At 37.3% G+C, this 12,141-nt stretch overlaps 1 protein-coding gene across 5 annotated transcripts; it reads left to right on the forward strand.

Annotated features, from left to right (window-relative positions):
- Positions 1–125: 125 nt before the first annotated feature.
- On the forward strand, positions 126–10,602 carry pde9ac (phosphodiesterase 9ac). 5 transcript variants are annotated; one of them, XM_084951667.1, is made up of 20 exons: positions 126–306; positions 585–714; positions 1,836–1,906; positions 3,169–3,246; positions 3,473–3,516; positions 3,653–3,707; positions 4,533–4,603; positions 5,148–5,235; positions 5,341–5,422; positions 5,529–5,603; positions 5,688–5,774; positions 5,933–6,037; positions 6,207–6,289; positions 6,580–6,736; positions 6,890–7,003; positions 7,275–7,379; positions 7,499–7,627; positions 7,926–8,021; positions 9,381–9,437; positions 10,143–10,602. In XM_084951667.1, exons 2-19 carry the CDS (start codon positions 646–648, stop codon positions 9,423–9,425), a joined length of 1,554 nt encoding a protein of 517 aa, XP_084807793.1. In that variant the 5' UTR covers positions 126–306; positions 585–645; the 3' UTR covers positions 9,426–9,437; positions 10,143–10,602. The 5 variants fall into 5 exon arrangements, with proteins under 5 accessions (XP_084807793.1, XP_084807794.1, XP_084807790.1 ...); XM_084951668.1 differs by having other exon boundaries at positions 9,381–9,433; XM_084951664.1 differs by having other exon boundaries at positions 9,375–10,602.
- The last annotated feature ends 1,539 nt before the right edge of the window (positions 10,603–12,141 follow it).

Genomic DNA, 12,141 nt, shown 5'->3' on the forward strand with positions numbered 1-12,141 from the left:
ATTGGACGTTGTAGATAAGAGGTTCAGGTAAAAGCCCCTAAAAGCTCCACGCCACTTAAGTTCCATGGCAACCAATACAAGTACCAGTTATCTTCATATTACTCCATACCCCTCCAGCTCCCTGACATGTACCCTTCCTCACCAGCTTTGTCGCTCCCAGCCTCTCTCTCCTCCTCGTAGCTTTCCCTTTTGCATGTGCATCGATTGTGTCTGAGCATGTGCGCGTGCATCTGCATGTGAGTCAGCTGCATCCTCAGCACCTGGGTCATTACTTCCAGCCTCTGCACGGGAAGCTTCACTAACGCTGTGAGTTCAAAAGATGTGATGACGCTTTTAGTTATTTTAACTGTTTTAATGTTAAATTTTTCTGTTTTATTGGAAGATAATTTAAGAAACTATTTGACTGTGTGTTCATTTTTGTTTTATACACAATTTTATGTTTTTCATAGTAATATTTTGCATCAGTACTGTTCTGTTGTGACCATTTTTTTTGTTTGTTTTGTTTTTTTGCTGTAAAACTTGTTTTTTTGGTCTCCTTGTGTTATAACTATCATGATTTTATAAAATACCCTGGTGGTTCCCAGGTTTGTCAGGACTCCAACACAGAATATCTGTGGGTGTGTAAGAGAGGAGAGGGAGGCCAACATGGGTTCCAGCTCTTCCTCCTATGCCCCCAAAACTATTTATCTGGATGTGGATGGAAAGGTGCAGAAGGTGAGTCTAATTTTAAATATTTGCATTATCAATATTACGGATACATTTTTCATTGGTTTAACTCAAACCTTTACCCCGTTTCAGTGACTCAGTTTTTTATTATTCTATCGATTTTAGGATAATAATTAGAATTTTATAATAGGTTTAATTGTTAAAACAGCAATCGATAACTATTGCAGTTAAATGATTCCATTTATAATTCACCTTCTAGGCTTTCCTACAAACAAATTCCCAATGGATACACTTCAGCTGAGGAGGAGCTAAAATTAGAGAGTGGTGCTCATCAGTTTGCTTCACAGGTGTTAATGACAGACCCAAACACCTGTTTGTGAAGCTCTCACAAACCTTCATTAATGTTTGATGTTGTACACAGAACACAATATAGATTTACATCTATCTATCTATTCAATTACATTAACATTTCAATAAGCAGAAATTGAGTTAATAATGGAGGGCGATGTAGAAACGGAAAAAAAGCACAGATTTTCTTCAGAATTTTTAATCATAACAACAGCAGCTGCCATGGCTAATGCTTTCAGTAAACACACTGAGATTTGCTGATCTGGTGATGTAGAGTTCTTCTGGCGATGACATGTCTATTCAAAAGCCCCAAAAACACAGCCTGAGGCTGATTGTTTGTCTGCTACATCTGCTCACTTGAGATTACATGGATAGATGCACACACTTTTAACCACCAAGTCTCTAAACAGATTTTGTGAACTTGGTGCTTGTATTTTACACTTAAGTTTCATGAACTGAGCAAATTTATTTATGCAATTTGAGATCAATAAAACCATAAACTTTAGCCACCTTTTTAATGAACTAATTATTTTTTTTATTGTTCCCTGGTGTTTTTGACTTATTTAACTATTAAAAAAATAACTGACTCTTACCTTATGTTCCCAGGTGATGACACAGACACTCTAAAGCCTCAAGCTACAACTGTTTGTGTGAATGTGTACCTGATACAAAAACAGCAGCACTTTTAATGTTTGCTTTTGAGAAGACTCATTTTACTTTACTATAACTGACAACTAATTTATTTGATCAATATCTGAATATGAGAATAAGATGTGTATCTGAAAAAATAAACCAAAGCAGGAGCTGTGTTTACATCGCAGGTGGTGTTCAGCCAGCATTGCAGCCCATGTGACATCAAGGAACTTCTGTGTTCATCATCTAACATTCCCAGGTTTGTTGTTTAGTCTTACTAAAGTTACAGAGGTTGAATTCAAAAACAGCTTCAGAACACACTGAAAGCTGCTAAGCAGGAAATAATCCACATTTAATTCAACACAGGGAAAAAACACACAGGGATACTCAGACAAAATATACACACAGAGGATAACGAAGGAAAAGGCCACAGGCGGGAACACAGCTGACACTAATCAGAGACTAATGAGACCAGGGACGCAAAACTGAACACAATACAAAGGAGGCAGGAGACTATCAAAATAAAACAGGAAATAACACACACTGAGACCTAGACTGAGATACGTGAACTTGACACAGCGACTGGCCCACTGAAAAGTTCCCATGAAAGGATAAGGAAACCAGTTAGGAGACAGAGAGACCAGACAGACACTGAAACATAAAAAGGGAAACAAAGGATAATAAAACACGGAGACTAAACAGACTACAGCAGGAGACGCTGATGACAAGACGGAGACGAGACCAGCAACAGACTGGACCTGAAACGGAACTTAATGTAACAAAACAAGAACCACGAACTAGAAATAACAAACTGAGATGCACCAGAGAAAACAAAACTCAAGACTAATGAAGAACTAGAATATTAAAATCTCTTAAATAGACAAGACCAAAATAAATGTAAAAACTGGGTCGAAGACCCAGGAACATGCCTGTCAAATTATGTCACAATTGTGCTTTTTAACAGCAAATAACAGAAATATTAATACAATTAGTATATGTGTCTTACAAAAGGTTCAAGGTTAAACTTATTTCCACAACTGACACACAAAAATAAATAAATAAATAAATAAATAAAGCTTCATTTTTAAAAGATTTTATACATATACAGTGCTTAACAAACTTACAAGAGCTTCACCCAATGTAAGAAGTGACCATTATCAAATTCATTTTTATATTTCTGTAATGCTTAAGCCATCAATATATACCAGACTCTTTAATCTAAATTATATTCATAATGCAAAATTTGATTATTGTTATCCATGAATTTTCAAATGTATTGTTTACAAAAAAGCAGAAAAAAACAGTCTAGAGTGTTGGATCAAATTTGGGTATAAAAACATGGAATAGGCTTGTTACTTGCCTAATAGATTACATCATTTTGAGATTTAAACACGGTTTTGGCAAATTTTAAAATTGTGTTTCCTTGTTTTATAACAAGAGGATAATAAACAATTAAGTATGTAAATTATAAAAAGTTAAGGGCGGATGTTTTAACTCTTTCTTTTCCTCATCTTGCGACAGGAACACTGCCATTATGATGGTGGATCCAGAGGGTGCCTTGGTCTCCATCGATCCAACCATGCCTACCAACTCTCCAAAGTATTGTTAAAGTATTGTTAGACACTGGGATATGATTACTTTCGGGAAAGTAGCAGAGTAATCACGATCATTATCATCATCAGATCTATTAACTAGCTGCAAAGAAGCTTTCAATAATAACCAGATAACAGTTGCTTCTCAAATTTGCATGAAGCAGTGTTTCTAAAATTGAAAAAGACTTTGAGGAAAAGAAATAATAATATTTGTACATCTGATTTCCTCACAGCTCTTTGTACAAAGTTGTTCCACTGTCTACTCCTCAGCTCGGAGGTAAAGTGTTTCAACAGCTCGGTGTAATGTACATTGAAACATCACATGTTTTTCAAAGTAATCACTATAACAGGAAGTAATCAATACCCAAATCTGACAACAAAATTGCTTATTGAGACTATACTGATGTTTGCAGAGAAGGAGGACATGTTTCAGAACGTGCTGTCCCAAGTCGCTGAGCAGTTCAGCAGGTAATGTCTTCATCTTTTATTCTTTCACACGCACCTAACCAGTGTTGGTCAATTTACTTGAAAGAAGTAATTACTAATTAATGATTACTGATTACTTCTCCAAGAAAGTAATCCTGTTACTTTACGGATTGCTTATTTTGTTGTGTTTATTTTTATTTTGTTGTGTTTACACTCACTCTTTCAAATACAAGCAAGTAAAACACAGCAAAAAATAAATAAAATCAATGATTCAGCAGCACAAAGTCCTGTCACCCTTACATCTATTTTCACCTGTTTAGCTGTATTGGGGCTGGTGGAGGTTTGCCCGGTCCCACAGCGGTCATGTCAGTGGGGGGATCCGGGGGTTTCTCTGTGAATTTCATATTCCCGTAGCAGCGTGCTCGGTGCTTGCTCAGATTTGAAGTTTACGGAGTCAAACTCAAAGTAATGTCAGTTAGTAAAAAGAAAAATACAGTTTAGTCAGGACCAATATAGTCAAAACAATATTGTCAGTTCCAGTAATTATGCACACAAATCAGCAGCAAGATCCATGGTGCATAACAAAGCAGGCATCAGTGACAGCAGATATCACACTGATAGTCAGAAATTGCATGAGGAGGAAGAAATAGGGTGGAGGCTGGTTGCAAAGCAGATTGTAGATATGCAAACTGTAGGCACACTAAAGCAGCTTAAACAATGTGCTCTACATACTGATTTGCCAACAGGATGCATATATAGGCTGCGTCGTCAGCTGATGTTGGCTGGTTTTCTTTATTTTTTCGTTCGATTGCACCACTTGAAATTCTCCATAAAATTCTCATATTGTCATTTGCCTTTCCCTCACAGAGCCTTTCACATCAATGAGTTAAAGACTGAGGTCACCAACAGGATAGCCATGTTGGAAAAGAGGGTAGAGTGTGAGTGGTCTATTTAATACAACTAGTAATACGTTAATGTTATAGTATCGCTGTATGTATGCTTTTGGCTATGAAATTAAAATGATAAAATGCTTTTATAAGGTGTTGTAAGTACTTAAAGGTAAAATTGCTAGTCAACATGAAGACATTATATCATGTATGATTCAAGTTTTTATGATGTAATTATTATTGTTCTGAAATAAATGTCATATAATGCTTTCAATAGGTGTTTGTGCTTTAACAGATCATTTTAGCATGTTCCTAGGTGGTTGCTAGGCAACCTGATAAAATCAAAATATCAGACATAGATAAGAACCTTAAGGAGCCTAAGATGTACTCGTGTGCCAAGTTTGGTTGCTCAACTCCTGATCATGTAGGTACTTGACAGTCAAAGAAACAAGTAGACAATCAAGCAAAGATTGTGTTTGTTAAAGGAAGATACAGCTGAGAGGATCTGAAAGGAAACATCATTTGGATTGACTATAACCTGCAATATTCCAGAGGGAACACATTCCTTAAGAAAATATTACTCTTCATGTTTCAGTGGAGGGCTTGAAAGTAGTGGAGATTGAGAAGTGTAAAAATGAACTGAAGAAGCTTCGAGACGAAATGACTTCAAGAGGTGGTGGCAGGTGAAGTCTGATATAAAGCCTCTACAATTTCAAAAGTTATATCAAAAGTTAGTTAGTAAAAGAAAAAAGGGAATACGTCTCAAATTGTTTTCCTTCTTATCTTAGGGTAAATTGTCCATGTAAGTACAACTTCTCTGATGATGGGAAGAAGGTCACTCCAAGACGAGATGTCCCCAGTTACCCAAAGGTGTCTAATCTATGATAAATGTTTCTTTGCTGTTGGACAAAGCACCCTTCTTAAGATATAATAGGTCTTTGATGATCTGATGGCTTTACTTGCTTGGCTGTTGCAGTACACGCTCTCTCAGGAGACTATTGAGGCGCTGAAGAAGCCAACGTTCGATGTATGGCACTGGGAACACAACGAGGTTTGTCAGTTTCCTTCAACCATTTTCACTGTGTCATCCAAATGACTGATGTTTGACTTCTTTTCTCTTTTTTTATTGCTGTAGATGCTGAGCTGTTTGGAGTACATGTACCATGACTTGGGACTGGTGAAGGAATTCAACATGAACCCCATCACCCTGAAACGCTGGCTGGTAATAAAGGACAGCAGGGGTATACTGGGTTATACTAAATAATGCAGAGAGTTCAGACACAGATTGAAAAAGAATTTTTAAAGGGCACAACCTATAAAATGCTTTTAATTCAAGACTCTGCAGTGAGCACAATGAATGAATAATTTTCTGCCTTTCAGCTGGCAGTTCAGGAGAACTACCGTAACAATCCTTTCCACAACTTTCGTCACTGCTTCTGTGTTAGTCAGATGATGTATGGCATGATTCATCTCTGCAATCTGCAGGTATGGTGTAGTTTGCGGGTGTGGATGTGTATACGCGCTCATGCATTTCAAGTGTATAATTTGCCTGACTTTTCCAGCATTTATGCCATTTTTGCAAAATAAAGATCCTTTTTATGATAATGATCATTTACATTTTGTAACAAGCCCTTTCAATTACACTGCTGACCAGGAGAAGCTGACGCTCACAGATATGGGCATTTTAATGACAGCTGCAGTGTGTCACGACCTGGACCACCCGGGCTACAACAACACGTAAGATTCGCTATTCTCTCTGTAGGGGGTGTTGACTGATAGAGCTGCACATACCTGTTGACCCCCGGTATATTTTGACATCATCTGCACAACACTTGTTGATGGACTGTGAAACTAGTTCTGCATGGAGAGAACTCGGTTATGTAAACATGGCAATTCATTTTTATCGTATTTGTTTTGGGCTGTGGATTTCAGGCAGGCGAGAATATCTCTTATCAGAGAAACTTCATGAGAATATCCTATCCATCCATCTTCAGTCCATCCATTCAACAATGTCTTCCATCTATCAGGTACCAAATCAATGCACGCACAGAGCTGGCAGTGCGCTACAATGACATCTCTCCACTGGAGAACCATCACTGTGCCGTGGCTTTCCAGATCCTCTCTCTTCCCGAGTGCAATATCTTTGCGAATGTAGATCCCGAAGCATTCAAACAGATCCGAAAGGTTAGACGGGCATTCAAAACTATTACTAGTACAAATATATATTTATGACAAGCATGCCATTTCATTTCAATTCCTACAAACTTGCCACATATTTTCATGTTTCATGTATAAGCAGATGTCAAGTTTACTTTGACTTTGCTCTTATGCTTCCAGGCAATTATCGCCCTCATTCTGGCCACCGATATGGCTAGACACGGAGAGATACTAGAGGCTTTTAAGCAAAAAGTGGACAACTTTGACTTCACCAATGAAGAGCATGTGACATGTGTACGTAGCCTGTGCATCATGGAGGTCATGTTGCAACTCTGCTTGACATAGGCTGTTTCTTTTACTGTGCTTAACAGATGTGACCTCAGAACAAACAGACTCATCGATTGTACTGTAATTTGCAGAAGTGAAACTGGTTGTGTTAGTGTAATTGGGAAATTGGTTACAGAAATACAGTGAATGCTGAAAGACAAAAGTTTGCGTTTTACTTTTATTCTCAGTTTGTGTGTGTTGTGCATGTGTTTCTACAAGTGTATGTTTGTTTTTTCAGCTGAAGATGCTTTTGATCAAGTGCTGTGATATTTCCAATGAGGTGAGGCCAACTGAGGTTGCTGAACCGTGGGTGGACTGTCTACTTGAGGAGTACTTTATGCAGGTGACGCCAACCAAAGCACTGATGTTCATCAGTAAATCTGTGATCTAATAATGCCAAATTAAAGCAAAGACTGAATACACTGAACTTAATAACAATACTTTGACAAATTTGTTTTCCAGAGTGACAGGGAGAAATCTGAGGGTCTCCCCGTCGCTCCCTTCATGGACAGGGATAAAGTTACCAAACCCACAGCTCAAATTGGATTCATCAAGTTTGTCCTTATTCCAATGTTTGAGACTGTCATGAAGGTATACCTCTGTCTTTCCAGCTATGTGCAGATGTACAGTACTGTGCAAAGGTTTGATGAGGTTTCATTCAACCGTAGATCAATCAGTTGAGGAACCAGACATTCATCTACTGAAGTTTGTTAGGCCTGTCACTTCTTTTGTCCTCCACTTGTCCAGTTTCTATTGCTCAAGATCACTTACAAAAATCACAAGAAAATTTGGCACCTAGGAAGCAAATTATAAAGAAATAACAGCTGGCTCTTTTGCATAGTACTGTAAACAGATTATGTTAAATTTATACTGTGGTATTTTCCACTAGCTTTTCCCTCAGATTGAAGAACTAATGGTTCAGCCTTTGAGAGACTCTCGTGACCACTATGAGGAACTGAAGCAGATTGATGATGCTATGACAGAGGTAAAACCTATTCTATCCCTATTCTTATCTATCTAGCTCTTTCTCTGACCTGACTTAATGTAGCAGCTAGCTAATGTGGCTATTTTGTCTGTTTATCACGATAGTGAATGGAATGAACAGTTTATAACAGTGGGGACAATGAAAGTTGTGGTTTGGGAAAGTAATCTAATTTTCTTTCTAGTTTAAAGTTAGATAGGTAATTAAATTTCCTTCTTTTCAGTAAATTTATTACAGCTAGCATACAGAAACAGCTAGCTTGCCTCTGTTAGCTGGTTACACCTGCCTACCTGAAAGCTCACCTTATACTTTAGAAAACCTTATATGGTTTATTATTTTTGAAACCATACAAAACAATGCCATACTACACTCAGTGGCCACTTTATTAGGTATACTCTGCTAGTACCAGGTTGAGCCTCCTTTTGCCTGTAGAACTGCCTTACGTTCAACAAGGTACTGGAAACAATTCTTATAACATCTTATGACATTTCTTTTTTTCATGTGCATATTCATGACACACTTCTCAAATACTCAGGCTGGTCTGACACCAACAACAGTGACACATTCAAATTCACATAAATCACCATTGTTACTTATTGTGATGCTTGGTTTAAACTTCAGATTGTAATTTTCACTGCATCTACATGCCTAAATGCATTGTGTTACAGCCCTCTGATTGGCGGATTAGATATTTGTAGTAATGAGCAGTTGAACAGGTGTACCCACCAAAGTAGCCAGTGAGTGTATTTCTTCATTTCAGCCCTTACAGGCAAGTCAAATCAAATAATTTTTGTCTATATTGTCTATTGTCTGCAGCAGTATTTAGCCTTTGCATTAGTATCTACACGTAGACTGTTGAGGAAATCAACAGAGAAGTTGCTGAGTCTTCCTAAATAATGCTTTATTCTTGTGGTTTCAATCATAATGTTAGAATTGTATTGATATCATTTTTTTATAAGCAAAACTTCATATTGTGAGTGCAGCGTGATGCAGCGTGCAAGACTGGGAACAATACCAGTTGAGCATGTACTTGTCAAGCAATTAAAATTAACTAATGTTGCCATAACAAATTAGAGCTGGGGAAATTGGTAGGAATATCAAAATATGAGATATTCCTCTCGCACGAAAAAAATGAAAACTGGTAAACAAATTCATGTTGACGTCCACAGTGCCATTTAAGCTTTCCATGGGAACTACCGATCACTGCCAGTTATCAGTTATGCAATGTGTTTCACACGGCTGTTGCCTCAGTTACACACACACGCACACACACACAAATGCCTGCAGTAAGCCTACATTCATACACACAGTAAAGAACTAAATGCTAACATAAAGGTGTGTCTTTTGTTCAATGAGGCACAGAAGAAAAAAACTGAAAATATGTCATTAGGCGGGAAGAAGAAGTAAGCTCTGCAGTGAGTGAGTACAGTGGTGTGTGTGTGAGTAAAACAACCGAGTCCTTGATTGTGCTTTAGTTCAGTGTTAGTTTCATGAGTGCTCTCTGTCTCTGCCTCTCTCCACAACTTGTCTCTAAACTGAACTCTATCTGTAAAAGGTGACCTTTAGAAATGTGCAACATTTTCATCACTTTGGATTCAGCAAGCACTTGATGTGTGAAAAAGTGTGAAGCTCTTGGCTGAACAGTATTAGAACAGATTACAATTTATTTTTAAACTGAGCAGGAAGAAAAAAATGTAAAATTAATAAAATAGTCCATTTAAATTTAAGGCTTGCATATAAATATATTTTTCCATGGCTGAGATGATGAAACTAAACTGTTGAAATTGTTGCTCATCTATTTGTTTCTTTCACAGTGACAACAGAGAACAGTTTCTGCTCATGAGCTGAAACTTTAAACTTCTTTTTCTTCATTTCACATTGAGCTTTTTCACAGAAAAAGAACAAAGACTCTGAGTAAGTTTTGACTTTCCACAAAGGGAAGTCAATTTCTCACTCAAAGCTCTAAGACAACTTCTATCCGACTGACTTTTTCTGTGGTGGGTGATTGCTATCCAGAATGAGTTTCTAACGAGTTCTTGTTAAAATCTAGTTTTTAGTTTCCGTTTTGGCCCTTTAGGTCCATCTGCCTCTCTCTACCTAATTACAGCCATTATTTCATTCCAGGGATCATCTTTTATGATCACATTCAGGACAGACTTAAAAAAGTGTGAGTGAGGCTCCAGTGAAGACATCCAGCACTACGTTCCGAAGATGGCAGATGGCAAAGAAAAAAGGGACACTGCTTCGTTACACTCTGGACTAAAATTAGGCATCAAGGTGGCATATCTTGAACTTTGACTTCTGCACTGGAGGTTAAAGAGCGGGACCTGCTGATGTTTTTGTATATTTATGGACTTTATGTTGCTGGCCCTAGTCATTTTCATAGTGTCGATCATTTTGAACGTACAATTTCTCCAAAGGCAAGCTTAAAGCATTATTTTAAGATTCATTTTGAATTTTTTTCACCAAAATAAAAATGTTTTCTTTTTTCCCTAAATTCTGGAGTAGGAAAAATAAAAAACACCAAAGTGAGATTTTCTGTGTTTTCCTAACAATTTTAATCAAATAAATTCATATAGGGGTATGGAGTGTCCAGTGTTTTTCCTAATTGTTTACATATATAGCACCAAATCACAACAACAACAACAACAATGCGCTTTTGCATTGTAAGTTAAAAGTCCTTCAATAATACAGAGAAAATCCTAACAATCAGATGACCTCCTAGGAACAAATATTTTATGATAGTGGGAAGGAAAAACTCAAACTCCCTTTTAACAGGAAGAAACCTGATCCAGGAAGAATCAGGATCAGGGAGGGGCGGCCATCTGCTTTAATAAGTGTGGGAAGGAAGACGGGATAAGACACACTGTGGAAGAGACCAAGAGATTAATAATAACTAATGATTAATTACAGAGTAAATGTATAAACACAAAGTGAGTGAAAAAGAAACAGTGCATCATGGGAAACCTCCAGCAACCTAACTTCTGCGGTGTAACTAAGAGAGGATTCAGGGTCACCTGATCCAGCTCTAACATATGTTTTATCAAAAGAGACATTTTTTTATCTTGAAAGTAGTTAACGTGGTGTTTTGGGTGTCTGCTTCTCAAATCCAAACTGGAAGCTGGTTCCACAGAAGACAGGCCTGAAAGCTGAAGGCTCTGCCCTTTTACTTTTAGATGGCAAAAACAAGCAGTCTACTAACTTTATGTAGATTTGTTAGAGAAAAGTTAAAGAAAATAAACCAAATGAGCCTGGTAAGGGCCTGGTAAGTTGGATTTTGGTATGCAATATGTGAAAATATCTGCTATAATACAGTTTTTATTTATCTATTTATTTGCAACATTACTGCACATTAAATACACCTCATGCACAACGACAGTAACATACTGAATTAAGTTTATATTTCAATAACTATGGTCAAGAATGCAAATCCAAACTTTCTCACAAAGTCAGCTAATAAATAACATGACATGATAACATTTTTCCTAACTTCTAAGCCCGCTTAATTTTTAAATATTCTCACATTAAAGCACATTAAAGAAGTTATACATAGTTATAAATCAAAGGCTTCTGCGACACCTATCCCTGAATTATTCCTGTTGTTTCATGAAGCTCTGTGCAGATATTTAAGTTGTCCTCTCTGCCTATCATCCAGATTGAGTGATATTTTATTGCCACATTTTAGACTCGAGGACTAAAATACAGTCGATGTGTGTTGAAATATGACTAATTGTGGAGTTGTGTACGACCCAAAGGTGCCAATTATCTCAGCCCAATTCACGCCCTCTCGCTCCACAGTTTCCCTTCGAGCCTACTTTTTTTTTAAACTTTTTTTAGGGTACTATGTTGCCAGTCACTTGAGTTTATGCCTCACCTGCAAGCTTCATTTGACACATACTGAATACCACCTACATAGCTTTGATGAAATCACATAAATAATACAGAGCAACTCACAGCATCACTCACCAAAGAAATTATTCATACTGCATGTTTTTTTAGGTTTGTTTGTGCTGTTTATAAGAAACGTCAGGCTACCAGTGTATACCATAACTTAATCAATGTCCATTCAGCAATTTACTGACAAGTAATTGGCGAGTGCTTTTTGGATTCATCTAATCTTTTG

The sequence above is a fragment of the Perissodus microlepis genome, chromosome 14 (assembly GCF_051167445.1).
Source record: "Perissodus microlepis isolate ML-2025 ecotype Zambia chromosome 14, ASM5116744v1, whole genome shotgun sequence".
In the NCBI taxonomy this organism is placed as follows: domain Eukaryota; kingdom Metazoa; phylum Chordata; class Actinopteri; order Cichliformes; family Cichlidae; genus Perissodus; species Perissodus microlepis.